General features: G+C 33.6%; 1 protein-coding gene across 3 annotated transcripts; it reads left to right on the top strand.

Annotated features, from left to right (window-relative positions):
- The first annotated feature begins 3,468 nt into the window (after nucleotides 1-3,468).
- Nucleotides 3,469-15,993, top strand: LOC143055540 (uncharacterized). Of its 3 annotated transcripts, none has more exons than XM_076228698.1 (11): nucleotides 3,469-3,516; nucleotides 4,214-4,300; nucleotides 4,760-4,954; nucleotides 5,539-5,639; nucleotides 6,551-6,644; nucleotides 7,707-7,841; nucleotides 9,275-9,448; nucleotides 10,416-10,523; nucleotides 11,581-11,649; nucleotides 13,006-13,090; nucleotides 14,302-15,993. In XM_076228698.1, exons 2-11 carry the CDS (start codon nucleotides 4,240-4,242, stop codon nucleotides 15,839-15,841), a joined length of 2,562 nt encoding a protein of 853 aa, XP_076084813.1. In that variant the 5' UTR covers nucleotides 3,469-3,516; nucleotides 4,214-4,239; the 3' UTR covers nucleotides 15,842-15,993. The 3 variants fall into 3 exon arrangements, with proteins under 3 accessions (XP_076084813.1, XP_076084814.1, XP_076084816.1); XM_076228699.1 differs by having other exon boundaries at nucleotides 4,769-4,954; XM_076228701.1 differs by having other exon boundaries at nucleotides 4,772-4,954.
- The last annotated feature ends 3,025 nt before the right edge of the window (nucleotides 15,994-19,018 follow it).

The following is a 19,018-nucleotide window of genomic DNA, read 5'->3' on the forward strand; positions in this document are numbered from 1 at the left end:
CTACAAATGAGAAGTTTAGCTAGCTATAAAACCACTTCAATTCAACATTTTCTACATAAAAGAAATGCCTGTGCCAAGTAAGGAATATGACAGTTGTTGTCCATTCGTTTGGGTTTTGATTTGGCCATTTGATTAGAGACTTTCCGTTTTGAATTTTCCTCGGAGTTCAGTACATTTGTAATTTTACTTTTTTTCAAGTCTCAACGGTGATGAAAGTTATTGCAAGAGGTCGTGGTACATTTGTAACGACATTGAAAAAGATGTTTTAAAGTGATTCTTTTGTGGTGTTATTTCTGAATAAGAAGACTTTCAGAGTCGGTGTAATAGATATGTTCATACAATTATCAGGTATTGAGTCTGTTCTTTTTTACTTTTTTTTTTTTTTTTTTTTTTTTTATCTCTGGTGATCGATTGATTGCTAGGTGCTATCAAGGACTTTATATACTAAGAATAGTATATATTAGTATTGAAAGTCCCTGATGCTATGCGCCACTTTAAGCACTAATTCGTGCTTTTCCGATGCGGTCATGCAGTTTTTATATGTGGAAGAAACCGGAGGTCCCAGAGAGATCTATCGTTTGGTAGGAAAACTATCAACCCTTGTCAACTAGGATTGGAGTCGATCGCACATGTCATGTGCGGGATTCGAAATCACAATCAGTTCGACTATTCACTGCACTCGATCATCGATTACTTTAGGTTTTTATTATGATGTGTGATTACTATTTCGTATCATTTTTGCAAATTAATATAAAAACATATACATCCTGAAAGGTAAGTAAAGACGTGTAATTATATATGTATATGTTTGTTGGTGTTCGATAGTGTTCGGTGATCAAAAGACAAGCCATTAAATTGGCAGCAACCAACACACAATTAACAAATCGTAAAGTGCAAAGCCCTTGAATAATATAATCAAGAAGAGTTCTTGTAATTATGTTCTATAATTTCGACAATTAATGAAAGATATCCAACAATGAACAAAGGGAGAAGTCATATCATAAAACTAGAAGAAACAAAGATTGACATGCAAAGAAAATCAATTCAAAGCCCTATGATACAAAAAAGAAGATGTGGTATGATTGCCAATGAGATAACTTTCCACAAGAGATCAAGTGACATAGAAATAGGAACTATACATTTTGTAGGTCACCGTATGGCCTCGACAATGAATAAAGCCCATTCCGCATAGTCAGATATAAAAGACCCCAAATAACAAATGTAAAACAATCCAAACGAGATGTACAAAAAATAAACGAAAAACATATACTAGTAGGTAAGACATTAATAAAAGACAACCACTGAAATACAGGCTCCTGACTTGGGACATGCAAATACATACATAATGTGGCGGGGTTAGTTTAAGCATACATATTTATCTATAGTGGATTGGGAAACAAATTATTGAAACTTATATTAATCCCTTTCCCCTTTGCGGGTGCGAGTGCTGCTATGTAGCGGTATTGGCCTGCTCTTTTTCGAAATCTACAAGGGTTCCATTTATTGCAAGAGATACGGCTCTCTCATAACACGGGTCAGCCATTTATCGTCCCCTTTTGTCAGACTATCATCGTTCCTCAAGACCATACTCGCATATGGTGTCAAGGGAGAGTCGAAAATTCAGTCCCTGAAATTTTCTCCCCGCAACGGGGATCGAACCAGGAACCTTTGTGTTAGTAGTCCGATGTGCTAACCACTACACAACGGCTCTTCAATGTGACGGGGTTAAACATGTAACCGGGATCCAAACCCTCTCCTAACCAGTGACAATGTTGTAACAGTACAACATAAGAACAAACTATAAAAATCATTTGAAAAGGCTTAACTCATCAGATTGATACACATCTAACACAAATACCGAGTGGACGTGGCCGGGTGCGTGTATATCTCAACAACAAAAAGACGTATTAATATTAGAGTACTCGCAGTTACCGTATTCTTGACAATTTGAGCCGCTATCTTTTGTTTTCTTGAGAACTCAGTAGCGGTAGGATGTGTAGATGTGCTAACCACTACACAACATCTCTTCAATGTGACGGGGTTAAACATGTTACCGGGATCCAAACCCTCTCTTAACCTGTGACAATATTGTAACAGTACAACATAAGAATCGGTTGAAAAGGCTTAACTCATCAGATGGATACACATCTAACACAAATACCGAGTGGACGTGGCCGGGTACTTGTATATCTCAACAACAAAAAGACGTTATGATATAAGAGTACTCGCAGTTGCCATATTCTTGACAATGTGAGCCGCTATCTTTCGTTTTCTTGAGAACTCAGAAGCGGTAGGAATGTGTGTGTTTCTCGTTTGAGTTCTTGTCAGTGTAATACAACATGTACATAATAAACACATCGCATGATGCACTAGTCTCGTCTGAATTATTAAATTACATAGACAAAAAGCAGACTGTGGTACTTAACAGTACTAGTTCTTAGTGTAGCGATAAGTGAACACAATAGGGGTCCAGTTTATATTCTTAAATCATACAATAAAAAAGCTGGAATCTACTTAAATTTGGAAATGAAATAGTTTGTCTCCTGTGCCACAGCACCACGTTGGTATGTGTAGGAGACTAGGTACTGAATTTCCATTTGAAACAAAGATAATGTCTACCACATATAAAGAGAACTAGGTTCAGCAACTCGTATGAAATAGATATCGTTCAATAAAATCTCTCAATAGTTAATATATATCCCCATAACCTGGAACAGTGGTGTCACAGTACAGTTTAAGAATAAACTATAAAAATCAGTTAAAAAGGCCTTTATAACTTATTAGATTAACACAAAGCACATAAACAACTAACAAAAACATAGACCGGACGTGGAAGGGAATTAATGCATCTTCAACTTATTACAAAAAAAAAAAGTACAGATGTGAGTCAGAGTACTCACAGTTACCGACAGCTATATCAAAGCCAATAACAGCTAATGAAATAAATCATGCTTCTAAGACTAAAACCTATTACTATGAAATTAATAGTAACTGTTATAAAAATTATCCCAAATGCGCCTGTATGTAATGAACTCATCTGGCACTAATATACGCTATTTAGTCTTAAGGAGGCGATTACTAGAAATATTTAGAATGATTTGTGTGTGGACATAAGGGTAGGTTGACTTGCCTCATTAACGGAGTCAGAACCTTTTTAATAAGGGGGATGGAGCACTGACTGCCATAGGAGCCCACTACAGCCATGTTTCAGTGATTCCCTATGTTTTATAAAAAAAATCTCCCACGAACAGAGGGGAGGGGGATCTCAAGGCCCCCTGGATCCGCATATGGACCTGCACGTAAAGAGTAAAATAAATAAAAAATGTATACAGTTAAACATGTATTAGTTGTTTAGGCGTACACATTCATGTATATTAATATACCACATATCTTTAACATCATCTAAATCCTGTTACACTGTACATGTAATTGCTAGGATATTAGGATTATAAATTAAATTTATGAGATGTATTTTTGTTTTGAATAATTATGTATATCCGTTTCAAAACAATGAAGGTAAGTGTATTGTTATTTTCTTTTTGTAATTTACACTGATAAACTCTATTTTCATTCTAAATCTTATAATTCTCAAATAATTCTGAACACTTCGTGATTCTAATTCCATACTTAGATTTAAGTTGTCAGTCCGTAATGTATACTTTTGCTTTCCTTTTTTTCTCGTAATGAAATATATTGTTTTTCAAGAGGCAAATTACTGTACTGTTTAAAGTTGTTGTTGTCGTTAGAAACAAGCGTGTTAAAGAGAGACAAAGATACCATAAGGATATTCAAACTTACAACTCAAAAACAATCTGACAAATTCAAGAAATGGTGAAAAAAGTTAGGACCTCGGGATTTCATGTCTTTAAGCCCGGGATTTCGGCATCAGGACCCCTCCGACCCACCTCGACAAACAACAGTTCACAAAACACAACATAGTAAACTAATTAAAAATATTGAGCAACACGACACCCATCAAAAACTAAGGGTGATATCAGGTGCTCCGAAAGGGTAAGCAGTTCTGCTCAACACATGGGGAGCCCAGGAAGCTGAAAATAAAAATTCTTGTAACCGTTTAATACTTTTTGGGTCCTTACCATCAATCGAAATAAAAATGTACAACAGAGTCATTTTTTTATAATTTTGAATTCATGTGAAAATCATGTTTGAAAAAAAAAGGATTGTGAATATAAAGTTGCTATAATGTTTTCAGATAGACTCAAAGAATGACAACCAAAAATGGAATTATTTAAACTTACAGTGTATATCGTGATATATTTTCTTCTGCATATATACCCAGGTAAGTGTCTGACGAAATGTGGATAATATATGCATTACATGTACCTATACAGATTTTGTTACAAAAAGTCATGTAAAACCATTCCGTTTTAAAACACACATTAAAATATTTGACAATATACATGAATTTAAATGTGTAAAAAAGAATTTATTATTTATTTTTTGGGCTATGGATATACAATGTATCTGTTATATTAATCATGTTAATGATTGTAAAGTTAAATGCGTTGTTAAGAATTTTTTTTTCTTTCTGAAATGCCTTCAAATAATGTCTCATTTATATTTGTAGAAGTGAGTTAAATAAGAAATTATTATTTATTTTCGGGCTGTGAATATATTTGTAAAATACATGAAACGTTAATTATTTAAACAAGATTTTTTTTCTATATTTTTCGATAAATACTAATACATTTGGGATATAATATATTTTGTGTTATTTACCAAAAACATTCACCTTCAGTATTTTTAGTAGCCGAAACATCTATATCTTACTACGATACCAAACTAACATGGATAGAGGCAAGGGATTTCTGTTTTAATCAAAGTGGCATTCTTGAAAGTAACCACACAGAAATCACGGCCCTTTTAGGCAATAAGACAGAAGATGTGTGGACTGGAACTTATACAACCTGGTCCGAATGGGCCGCAATTTGGGGTAAGTATTTCTTGTGTAATTTCATATATTGAACATACTTGTACTTGTGTACAGGGTTGCGTTCAATATCGTAGCGGCTACATAGGGATACGTAGATGTATGACTATTGAACGTGTAGCTAGCCTAGCTGCTACGTAGATATTGATGGAAGCTAGGCTAGCTACACGTTCAATAGTCATACATCTACGTAGCCGCTACGATATTGAACGCAACACCGTATCAATATATTAGCCCACGATATATTTAGATATATATATATATCGAAAGTAATCTCTTTTCGTCTAGTTCATGATGATGTGCATATACTTACTCTTAGTATCCATTTAAGAAAGAATGAGTTACACAAAAAGCTTATATTTTTTAAAGTACATAATTTGATACTAGAGACGACATTACCCCGCCCACTTATGAATTTGGATTTATGATTTACTTAATAAAGACTTTTAACCTGTACTACTGCAAATTTTGTTTAGTTTGGTTGCCCACGCCTTCTCTCTTTCTCTTCAAACCGGATCTGCATCTGAATAACTAACTTAAGGTATCAGAATCCATCTTTTATTTTTCTATTTTTTTATTACTTTTAGACTGTAATGTGCACCCAGCAACCGTGTCAGCAGTGTTTAAAGACGGCGACTACTCTGAATGTCAAAGATTTTGTCAGGCAACGGAATATTTTGGTTATAACGTATGTTTTCTTTATACAGACCCAACAATATGGTGGAATGGAAATCATAATTAGAAATACGTGTTTTATAAATTACATTTGATCTTTCGCGTAAAAAATCAAAATAAACTAAAACAAAGAAGAAAAGAAAAGAAAATGTAAGAAAGTGATTTCCGTGTGTAGACATGTGTTTCTGGGATCGTTCGATTCTTTTCGTACATTAAGGGAGTTCGCTTCTCAGTTTCAAAATAATTAAATTTTCAAAACACTAGTTTATATTGATAGGGGATGAATAAAGGATTCCAAAGAGCAAAACAGATATATAAGCCATAGAATTTTAGCGGGAAAATATTCTCTCTAGACTTTTCATAGTTTTATCATTGACAAGTTGAAGTTATCAAAAATGTTGAAAAATAATTAAAAGTGTATAAGACTTTTACAGATGGCTTATCATTATACATGTACAAGATTTATAAGAAAAATTTGGGGTCAATGGGCATTTTTTTTAATGCATTCAAATGGATAAAACTAGAGGATTTTGGAAATCTGACAAAAAATCACAAAATATGAGAAGCGAACTACCTTAATTTTCAATATAAAAATGATATGATGAAGTATGAATGCCAAAGAGACAACTCTCAATCAGAGACTAAATGACATAGACGTTAATTAGTATAGGTCACCGTACGGCCTTCAATAATGAACAAAAGCCATACTGCATAGAAAACGAATTTCACAGGATGAACCAGTAAATTTTAATGTGTTCATTAATAGCCATCATTATACTGACCTTAATTAACATTAGCTAAGTTTTCCATGTAAAGGTACAAAATGTACATTTGCACTTTGCAACTCAAGCATTTACTCAAAATTTCTTATTCATATTGTAAACATTGAATAGCTACATGTAAATTTGATTTATTTCTTTACAGGGATCTTTCTGTTACTGTATGGACAAACCACGTGTCTCAACACTGTTTACTTTCTGCAAGAGTTTCCCTAAAGAATTTATCAAAGTCTACAAACGTAAGTTACTTGAGTATAAATTAATAATTTTGGTTACACGGTCGTATTTCATATAGATGAGACCGTTGATTTACCCGTTTGAATGGTTTTACACCAGTAATTTTAGTGCCCTATATAGCTTGCTGTTCGGTATGAGCCAATGCTCCGTACTTTGATCTTTCTCTGAATCTAGTATTGTTGTTGACTGCATAAATAAAGAAATAAAGACAAATGACACCATGCTTGATACGGCAGTTGGCATATGGCAATAAAACTAAACATAATTATGTCTAAAAATAATTATGTCTAAAATAGCTAGTAAATACTTTGTAAAAATCACAAAGGAAAATATACATGTAGTGTTGCACTAAACATTAAACAAAAGCTGATACACAGTACCATACAGTATAAAAGCGAATACGGATCAGAGTAGAAACATAATTGACAGTAAACTTTTTTTTCAAGGTCGATATGTTGACACATTAAATTCAAAAATTTCGACTTAAACTCGAAATTTTGAAGGTTCAAATTTCCAAAGTTTTACTTTAAAAAATCTTAAAATTTCAACTTAAAAAAAAAGGAAATTTTGACATTTTTTAAACATATACATGTAGATGTACAGCTGCTTGCCAATTTTTATATTTTGATGAATGCTGTAGCATAAGTTAGCAACTGAACCCGATTTTATTATACAATTTTAATATTATGAAAGATGACCAATTAAAATTGAAAATGGAAATTGGGAATGTGTCAAAGAGACAACCCGACCATGGAAAAGACAACAGCAGAAGGTCACCAACAGGTCTTCAATGTAGCGAGAAATTCTCGCACCCGGAGGCGTCCTTCAGCTGGCCCCTAAACAAATATATACTAGTTCGGTGATATTGAACGCCATACTAAAGTCCAAATCATACACTAGAAACTAAAATTAAAAATAATACAAGACTAACAAAGGGCAGAGGCTCCTGACTTGGGACAGGCGCAAAAATGCGGTGGGATTAAGCGTGTTTATGAGATCTCAACCCTCCCCCTATACCTCTAGCCAATGTAGAAAAGTAAAAATGTTTTGTGTCTACTATTTAGAGAATATAACTGGAGTTAAGGCACCACTACTATATACACCGGTAGAAGAACTAAGATGTATGTCTGCGCAGTGTCAGGATGGTGATATACTTCTCAGATCAGAAAACTGTCGTTATCTATATGAAGGAATCTGTGGTAAGAACATACTATTAGATAATTTAAATAAATGAATAATCTTTATTTCAAAAGTATAATCTGAACTAACTGTCACATAAATCGAATGCTGTATATCTTTGATTTTGATGGTCTTTTCATACCTTGAATGACAAAATTATTTTATTTATTAATATTACTTTTACCGTTAACCCACTGTTTTTGTGATATACATTTGACGTGCCTCTGTACTTATGTATCCCGTAATACTTTGAACCGCACTATTATTTTATTTATTATTATTACTTTAACTGTTAAGCCAGTTTTTGTTATATCTATTTTGCGTGACTGTATTTATGCATCCCGTCATACTTTGAACGACAAAATTATTTCATGTCTACCTGTGCGAATTTCAAACGCGCAATTTTCACCAGTACTCAAAACCCTCCTTCCTTGATGGGTGCATTTTACATAGACAAATAAAATCGTATAATATAATCAAAATGAGGATGTTAATTTGATGTATGCCTTTTTGTGCTTCTTCATTACATTTGTTGTTTTTATAGTGATTAAGATGATAACATAATGTTGACTGCTGTACCCCTATTTTTGACATTTTTACCTATTGTGTCTGTTTGTTTTTGTTCACGCATCGGTGACAATATAATGGAATTTGATGCGACTGTCATACAAGTGAGAGGTTTAGCTAGCTATAAAACCAGGTTCAATCCACCATTTTCTACATTTGAAAATGCCTGTACCAAGTCAGGAATATGACAGTTCTTGTCCATTCATTTTTGATGCGTTTTGTTATTTGATTTTGCCATGTGATTATGGACTTTCCGAATTGATTTTCCTCTGAGTTCAGTATTTTTGTGATTTTACTTTTTTCTAAAACTATCTGAATTGAAAATAGCATTGACTTTTCGTTATTCTATTAATTCTATTCTATTAAATGCTGCAATATAAAGCAGAATGCCGAACCTCATGTGTAAACATCGTTCAAAGCATGCATGAGATATTTGCCACTGGACGTAAAGTAACCAACAACCAAGCAATGATCATAGGTAAACAGGTTCGTAAAACAATTATGCAGAGGTGTAATAACAAACTGAATTATTTGAAAACGCTGTGTGGTTACAATTTAAAAAGACTATCATTGTCTTTTCAGTATTCAATTGATAAGTTGAACCAAATGAACTTTTAAATGTACCTGTATCCAGACATGCAGCAAACTCCAAAATGGCTTTTTGAAGCGCGTGCATGGTAATTGACAAACGAACTAGGATTTTTCTCAAAACGACCAGTTTAATTCTAAATTATTTGTTTTCCCATACATTATGGGGATATCACTATATTCGACAAACATACCTACATGACAAAAAAAGTATACATGTACAAATAAAACTAAATAAACAAAATAAATTAAAAAAAAAGAATACAGCTGAATCAAACGCTATTACATTGTTCTTTAGATTTTGGAATTAGCGCTGGAACTTATACAATGCAGACAGACGCTGCTAACCTGTGCAACAACTCTGGATCATTTCTAAAGTGGTATGACAAGTCTTTCTGTAGCACAGGCAAAAAGAACCAACTATGGACCAGTGCGACACGTGATACTTATACTAAAGATCTATTAGAAAGTGGTTAGTCCAAACTGTTTAATTTTACTGGCTATTTTCCTTCCTTCATGATATCTTGCAATGCTACGAGATAGGATGTAGTAATATTCTTTTTCCCTCGATCTGTTAATACTCTAGTTATACCGTTTTTGTTGACAGCTTCCTTACTTGCAAGATTGCAAGTCAACATGTGTAATTGACTATAGATTTCATTTTATATATTATAAAAAAAAAAGATGTGGTATGGCTTACAACTCTTAAAATGTGTGCATGGGTTATTGAACTTTCACCATTTAACGAACTTCGGACACAGCAATGAATAAAGTCTTATCCTTACACTGTGAAGATACATCGGCTGTTTTTTAACACTGTGTAGATACGTGTACCTATGATGTGATCTTACAAATTTAATAATTGTCTCCTACTTTGAAGTTGGTGCGGATTTGATTTTCTTTGAAGTTTTTAACAGCTTGTTGTACAGCATTTGGCATGGGATTTTACATGTTTTATCATTTAAATAGATCGTTTCTTGACTGGGTCGATACCTCTGCTGGTGGACTATAAGTTCCCAGGGTATCATCAGCTCAGTAGTCAGTACTTCGGTACTGACATGATTTAACAATCTCTTTTGAAATTGTCCGTTTATAAATTTGAAAATTATTAAGAAACTAAGGTTTCAACTCCCTCAGGCGAATTTGGCCCTTTAATTTAGGTATTTTTGACGTATAGCTCTTCATCGGTTTCGGTACTTATATACATGTACATCTTCAGATTTCAAATGTTTGGCTTTGAGTGTTCCTGATTAAGGTAAATCAAGAAAAGCGCTTCGGACGCAAGAAATTATATAAAACGTGTAGATTTCATTTTTTTTAACCTCTAAATCCACAATGGTGATTTTATTTAAATTACATTGTTGGGTTGTTGTATGATAAACATTTGAACACACGTATTTATATATTATAATAATTAATATGCCTAAATACATTTTCAGACAAAGGATTATCCTTTAATCCACTGCTGTGCCAGTATATGGATATGAATAATTCATTAGTTCGTTCTGATAAATGTATAGATACTCGTACATTTATGTGTCGATTCGGTGAGTACATGCAGTTTTATAAAGCTTGTAAAATTTTAGTCTACAATACCAGATCTGATCTTATTATCTGAAGTGTCAAAGTTTTCGTTAACTTTGCTTGACATTTTTATTATGGTAAAGAAAACTGTTCATTTAATTTACTATTAAACAATTCGGTTCTGCTCAGTTTTCTTTCATAAATTTACAGTCAAAATTTATTTTGTTTTGATTGTTTCATATTTTCTGCTGATGCTTTATAAATTAAAATTACTATACGGTAGGGGTATATAATAAGAGAATTTGCTTAAGAGAAAGTTCAAGGTTGTATATATAACATACAAAAATGTTAACTTCATCATTGTTTCCCTGTTAGATAAATGATTTTTATGCCCCAATTATGGGCATTATGTTTTCTGGTCTGTTCGTCCGTTCGTCCGTCTGTCCCGTTATAGGTTAAAGTTTTTGGTCGAGGTTGTTTTTGATGAAGTTGAAGTCCGACCAAATTGAAACGTACATATGTTCCCTAAGATATGAACTTTCTAATTTTAATGCCAAATTAGAGATTTCCTCCTATTTTCACGGTCCACTGAACATAGAAAATGATAGTGCAGATGGGGCATTTGTGTACTGGGGACACATTCTTGTTTTTTTATAAATCAGATCATAATATCCTTTTGTTGTATCAAAAATGTGTAGGGCCAATTTCCGTTGAACTTAATTCTCATTAGGGTCCATTTCCGTTCAACCTTTTACTACACGCAAGGACCATTTTCTTAAAGTGATAGTATCAAAGCCGTGCGAAGGTACTTCAAGGTTCTAACAGTGAAGAGCTGAGTTCAAACAACCCATTCGTTGAATAAAGAAACAACTTGTCACAAATAGTATATTTAACTTTAAAACAGCGACTAAAAATAAGAAAAAAGGCCATTTCACAAACAATTAAGCTATCGTTATCTCAAGAATGGTGACTTAAAATAAATACAATTAAATCTATTCAGCAATATTAGAATGAAAGTTCAATGCTATTTATAAACTATATAACTTAAGCTTATAATAAGTGAAGGATATATTTTTTCAGAGAAAATAGAAGTAACTACAGTACCTATAGTAAATAAAACACAAACTACCAGAGATACGGATACTACAGGTAACCTAACTGAAGGACGTTCGCTACTCTGTTTTTCAAAAAAACGCGTTTTAAATTTTTAAAGACGTTTGTTTATTGATAGTAAACAAATAAAGGAACTAAACAAACTGCCAAAAAAGTTTGCTTGTTTTCAAGATATAGACGACATAAAAAATTTGGCGGGAAATAATTTTCGCTAGACAAAATTTGGGCGAACGTGTATCCATAAACCAAAAAAAGTATATAAAGAACAAAAGTAACGATTAATCTCCACGGAGTCAAATATTAAATAAGAAGATGTGGTACAGACGTGTATGATTGCCAAAACAAGTTGAACTCTCCGCCAGAGACAGATGACGTAGAAGGTTGGCAACAAAAGGTCACCACACGGCCTTCAAAAGTGGAATTGATTGATTCATTGAAAACTGAAGCAAACAAATATATCAAAATTAAAATACATTGAAAAAAAATGCTAATTCGCATCAATGTAGGATATACATGTTCATCGAGGGACAGCAGCCAAACAGCAATAAACCGAAAGAAAACGTCTACAGATCATTTGGGAGTGTTTTTAACCAATATAACAAACTTTAAATCACACAGAGTACAGACAAATGTCAAACTAATTTACACAACAGACTTCAAAGATATGTCATAAACATTAAAATGTTCAAAACATGCAATGTTCTTTCTTGTGTGTTTTTTTTCCATTCGTTGTGACTTGATATATATATATGTGACATACATGTACAATGTGCTATCTGTTAATTTGAGTTCAACGTTTTATATATATAGATTCCACAACTGCAACAAGTTTATAACGATATTTCGCCACTCGAAAGTCAGACAGTTAAATGTAAATATCTAAAGCGCGAGGCTTGCCGAGCTCTTTAACAAAGTTAAAAGTGGAGAAAAATCGTAATACACGAGTTTGAGTGGTGAAATCTGTTTCTCTTATGATTTTTATCCTTCCTTTTCAAAGATTTGAGGAAAGTTATGTACTTCTGATGTGACGTCATCAGGCATGGTAGCCTTTTTTCATAACGTCACAATAAGAAAATTCGGAAGAAAATAAGAAAAGTTAACGTCACAATCAAATTTCAACCAATCATTTGCCGAGAACAGATTTTTCACTAGTGAGGAGAAATACTTTTCTCACACCGGTCAGGAAATGTGAAAATAGCACAACAATTAGAGAAATTTCTTTCTCCTTTCTCCCCTTAATATTTTCAATTGAGAAAAAAAAAAAACAGTCGATAAAATGATTGGTTGTTAGTTGCTAAACGTCCAGTGGCAAATATTTAATGGATGGTCAGGTTCAGTTTACAAAGTGTATGATTAACTTTATAATGTTATTGTTATCTTATATTTATACAGGTACCATAATGTTGATGTTTATTCTTATTGGGAGTCTTTCGTTGGTAGTACTTGTTATTCTGGCTATATTTTTATACAAGTTCAGGTAAAGTTTTAAGCATTTTACATTTTATGATGTGTTTTAACGAGAAGAGAACATACCAATGTTATTAAATAAGTCAAGGAAGAAAATATTACCGTAGCAAAAAGTAGAAAAACAAACAAAAGGTATACATAATACTAAGCAAATCATAAGATTGCCGACAATATATAGAATCACTGATGATGTCATTGAATAAAGCTCTTTCCAATGATTAAAGGGGTAAAACGTTTCTGGATAATTTTTCTGGCATCTGGTGTGTCAAACCACAATACTTTAAGGTGGTACCTAACACTACAGGGAGATAACTCTGTAAAATCAGCTGAATGTTTTAATTACGTTGTGTTGTTAAAGGGATATTAAGCTTCTCAATGATCAAAATTAGTGTTTGTCAAACTGCTATATAACCAGTGTAATTTTTCTGATAAAACGGTTGGTTCAAAATTTTTAAAATTTTTATTTTTTAGTCAAAGGGTCAAAGTAAATACTTTGTCAAAATTTTAAGAAAATTAAACGAGCCAAATTAATTTTAGTTAAAGTGTTGGGTACCACCTTAAGACTGTTATTTGCTATACCACTAGCAATGAATATATCTGATATATACTTCTTTGTACTTTTTCTAACAAGAAAGCATATATCTGATTGGAATACGGACCCTGATTCAACTCTTCGCTTACCAAAATCTGAGAACGCATCATTTAGATTTTGCTTTACCAGACCGTTTCGAGATCCTCCGTTTTTGTCGTAATAAATACATTTGCATCGTCACATATTTGGCGGCAGATATTAAGTAAATAGAACAAAAAGTTCAGGTCCTTGTAATGAAAGTGTGTACAGGCGATCTGTATTTTAGTCAGAATGAAAAACCATCAATCTTGAATCAAATGACAGTGTGGTTGAACTTTTTATTTGACGATAATGCCATATCGTATCACTTCTGCGGATTCATAATATTCTATTCTTGAGATACCTATGTTCATAGATTTCATTGGTACAGTACATCCAAAATTGTAATTTTCATCGTTGTACAAATTTCTTTAGGCTTGTCTGTATGCTGACACGATTTCAATTTTCATGATATAAAAAAGTTACTTTCAGTATGCACGTTTCGTTGTTCAACTTCTTGTATATAGTTTCGATGTTGATTTGCCACATGCACTCATTTGTAGTAAATTTTGGTTGGAAGATTGCAAATTTGATGAACATTTCTATTACAGCAAGTCTGACAAGAAAAACAAAGTGGGTGTAAACTTCAACGAAGACTCAAATGAGAACAACAGCGTAAACGGAACAATACACCCATCACACCATATCGACACAGAGAATTTTAAAGGCATATCAACAGAAAATTCATTAAAAAGAAATATGCCGATTTTGGCAATTGGAGGCGAAGGCGAAACAAAAGAATCTAGAGACGATTATGATGATATTGAGAATAAAGTGTGTTTCAATAATAGTGTAACTCAGAAAGACAAGAAACAGAAAACAAGTTCTAAACAAAAAAAAATTAAAAACAGTCAAACACAGAGACATTTTGACAACTATGATGATATGGAAGATAAAATAGGGGGTTCAAAACCGGGCTCAGAAAAAAGCACTAACAAATGCAAAGAAATTAAACACAAGAGTAATCCTAAAAAAAGTATCGGATCTGAAAGCTATACAGATATTGAGGAAAACATTTTCAACAAAAAGATTGAAAAAGAGACTGTGTATTCTATGGATACAGCAAAAATTATTGAAGGTCAGGAGTTGCGAATGGATGTTGACTATGACGAAATAGAAGATAGCAATAATGTTTCGGTGCCGTCGACATCGAAAAATGTATGTGCCGACGAACTTCGTCCGAAAGGCTATATAACCATGACAAATGTATGTGCCAACGAACCTCGTCCGAAAGGATACACAACCATGAAAGCGGGGAACGTATCCAAAGATACATTGCACAGTGGCATATTTACTGGTAATGCTGGTAAAGAAGGTTCAGATAAGCATGGGTTTTGTACGAATGTTCCACAAAACTTTACAAAACTCAAAAGGTCAGAGTTCTCAATTCCAGTGATTGATGACGAGTACGCTGAAATTGAAGATACAGGTGAATCAGTGTATTCAAGTGCAAGCCTTATTGGTGACGACTCAGATGAGAACAAATTTATAGAAAGTGATAACCAAGCAAAAACTGCGGTGAACTCTAATACTCAAAGTACATTTGGCGATGACGAGTATGCTGAACTTGAAGCCGAAGGGGATTCGGTATATTCCAGTGCAAGCCATATCGATGACGAATCTGGTGCATTCAGGTCTAATTTAACAAAAAGTGAAAACACAGCAAACACGTCTGTGAACTCAAATATTCAAACTACATACGACGTTGTTAGTCATCCGGTGTATGCCGTTTCTTCCAAGAGTTCGTCTAATGTAAAATCAATGCCTGATCTTGTAACCGAACCTTTAATTTCAACAAACACTTTACCAAAAGCGTCTCCAAGGGATTTTGGACTTATTGCTCAACCTGGATCTTTTGCAGTTCAAGCAAAAGTATCAAATGAAAAACAGCAAATACATATGGACTGCGATGTTAATGAAACCTTTTATGATGAACTGCATACGAACAGACTGGAAGAAAACAAAGATCAATCAATTTACGATCAATCAATGAATCTAGGCACTCATGGTGAGGATACAGTTTATGATAAGCTGCACGGGAACAGTCTTAAAGAGTCAGAAAACTCATCAGCAGACTATGATCATGTATGAACCAACTGGTCTGTTCTGTACGGTACATGTATGATCCTCCGTTATATACGGAGCACTCCTCCGGCCCACTTGGGATACAGACCTACTGCTTAACAAATATTTACAAGGGAGTTGTTATGACTAATATCAATAAAAAGGATTATATATGTGCATCTCACTGGTTATTTCTCCCTGATTTATTTGATATAATATATTATCATTGTCACAGAAAATGGAAGAAAATGATAAATATCAAATATTATGGTCTTCAACTTATTTTTATTGAATTATAAGAAAGACTAAAATTTCTGTAAATGTCTTCTACATGTATTTTGGTATAAAACACACAACAATCGATATCATTGATAGATAAGCGATTGATTGTGTATACAGAAATAAAAAGATGTGGTATATATGATTGTCAGTGACACAGCTCTCAACCAAAAGAAACTATCCACCAGAGACGACAAAATAAAGAACAGAAAGTTACGTTACTAGAGGTGTGGATAATGAAAATGATTGAATATTCTTTACCTAAAAGTTTATAACACGAGGTCTGTTATAAATGCAATGTAGAACTGGGCTAAATACCAAAAATATGTGTCTCTACTACTTGTATGTAATTAAAATTGAGAATGGAAATTGGGAGTATGTCAAAGAGACAACAACCCGACCGAAGAGAAGACAACAGCCAAAGGCCACCAATGGGTCGTCAACGCAGTGAAAAAATCTCGCATCCGGAGGTGGTCTTCAGCTGGCCCCTAAACAAAATTGTGTACTGTTCAGTGAAAATGGACGTCACACTTTAAAACATCAAAACATATTCCTTACTTTTACTTATGGTTGACTTACGGTGTCGTGTTATATTGACTATGATCTTATCGCCTGTGAGTTTTTGGACATCGAGTATATTAACCTCCTAGACTCACAATGATTAAGAATCGGTTATCTCATTTTACCGTTTAACACCTCAGCACTGGTCAAACATCCATGACTCTTTTGTTCATGTCAGTGCAAGCAAAATTCAAACTATCTTTTTTGTTTATTAAGCACAGATATTTGGTAAAATTAACTGTTTCGTGAATTAATAACTTAGGCTAGTTAACTGCACTTGCAAATCTCATGGTTCTCATACGACACTAAATATGCCTGCTTAAAATTGATGCATGTTCCTTTAGAATTTCCATCACAGACGAAGAACTCTACCGTACATGTATATCCTAATTATCTAGTAAGATTGGTGTTCTTACAAAAAAACGTTATTTTACTGCATGCGTCTGCCGAATGCTTCAGTGACTTCACTTTGAGCAATAGTTTGAAAAAAAAAAACATTTTCCTTATCATTGTTTTATGAACTGAAACAGATTGGAGATAATGTCATGCGATTATCAATTTCCAGATAAGCTAAAGCATGTGCCTTGTCAGAAATATTACAGGTTTTATTTTGGTTCGTTTGTCTGTTTTTGAGCTTTTGATTTTGCCATTTGTTAGGAGCCTCAGTTTTAATTTTACTTTGTCGACAGTTCGGTATTTTTGTTATTTTACATAAACATGAATGACTTGCGAACATTGAAATATCTTTTGAATATAAACTCATCATAGATACCAGGACTAAATTTTATATATACGCCAGACGCGCGTTTCGTCTACAAAAGACTCATCAGTGACGCTCGAATCCAAAAAAGTTTTAAAAAAAAGCCAAATAAAGTACGAAGTTGAAGAGCATTGAGATCCCAAATCCCTAAAAGTGTTGCCAAATACAGCTAAGGTAATCTATGCCTGAGGTAGAAAAGCCTTAGTATTTCAAAAAATTCAAAATTTTGTAAACAGTTAATTTATGAATATAACAATATCAATGATAATTCATGTCAGCACAAAAAGTGCTGACTACTGGGCTTGTGATACCCTCGGGGAAATAAATCTCCACCAGCAGTGGCATCCACCCAGTGGTCGATATAAGTTACTTGTCTCATTCGTGCTTACCTTTTGTCCTTTTTCGAAGTCTGTTATGTTGGTTCTTTATATGGTTTCATCGGCTCTTCAACAATTTTTTTAGATCTTAGAATAACAAATACTTTCGTCTAGGGTATTGCTAAAGAGACTTGTCATATCAAAGGGATTATCAAACTATTAAGTTTTACAGAAACAACAAACGCCATAGAAAAAAAAAATGGAGACATGACCAAAATACAAACCACAGTATACCCTATACATAATACAAAATAGAATGCTAAGGGAGCTACCATTTGATTTTTATGGGGGGGGGGGCTAGGATGAAAAATTTTGTCCTGCATTTTTTTTAGTTGTAATATCTGTCCTGCCTTTTTATTTTTCACTCTATTCGGTCCTGCCTTTTTTTTATTAGTTTATCCTGACTTTTTTTACATAAATTGTCATCCTGCCTTTTTTTTTTGCAAAGTGTCTCATCCCGCCTTTTTTTTTTACTCCAAACTCCTGTCCTGCCTATTTTTTTCAAATTTCATCCTAGCCCCCCCCCCCCCCCCCCCCCCTTAAAAATCAAATGGTAGCTCCCTAAACAATGAGCAACACGAAACCCATAAAAACGTAGAGGCTATTCTGTTATGTAACAAATTCTTAATTTTCAAATATTTTGGTAATGAGTATCACTGATGCGACATGCGTATCTTATACAATACAAAAAGTATTGTTCTGTTATCAGAAGGGTTGCGAATGTCTAACAAAAAGTATCAGCAATCAGCGAACTACAAGTACTCTCAGAAATGTACTTTTTGTTTTTTGGAATGTATAAAACCGGTCAACGTCCACTCTTTATTTTTTTATTAGATGTATTTCTATTCCATCTGATGAGTTAAGCCTTTTCAACTAGTTTTTATAGTTGTTCTTATTTTGTGTTGTGACACCACTGTTCCGGGCTAGTGAGAACGTTGAACTCTCAAACACATGTGTAATATATATTAACCCGCCATATTCGTTAGAGTCTTCCCAAGTCAAGAATCTGTAGTTCAGGGGCTGTCCGGCTGTCCTTGGTTTATGTCTGTCCTATTTGTTTTTCATACATTAAAATAGACTGTGAGTTTTCTTTATTGAATTGTTACATGTCGGTACTTTTTACAGCTAACTGTACGTTATGGTTTTTTCTCATTGTGGAAGGCCGTACGGTTGCCTATACTTTTACTTAAATCTACTTCATTTGATTTTTGGTGTATAATTGGGAAT

The sequence above is a fragment of the Mytilus galloprovincialis genome, chromosome 12 (genome assembly GCF_965363235.1).
Source record: "Mytilus galloprovincialis chromosome 12, xbMytGall1.hap1.1, whole genome shotgun sequence".
Classification (NCBI taxonomy): domain Eukaryota; kingdom Metazoa; phylum Mollusca; class Bivalvia; order Mytilida; family Mytilidae; genus Mytilus; species Mytilus galloprovincialis.

Coding starts and splice junctions, on each gene's coding strand:
- LOC143055540 (XM_076228698.1), top strand. CDS start 4,240: ATGGAATTATTTAAACTTACAGTGTATATCGTGATATATTTTCTTCTG. Junction 4,955..5,538: donor CGAATGGGCCGCAATTTGGG/GTAAGTATTTCT, acceptor TATTACTTTTAG/ACTGTAATGTGCACCCAGCA. Junction 7,842..9,274: donor TCTATATGAAGGAATCTGTG/GTAAGAACATAC, acceptor ATTGTTCTTTAG/ATTTTGGAATTAGCGCTGGA.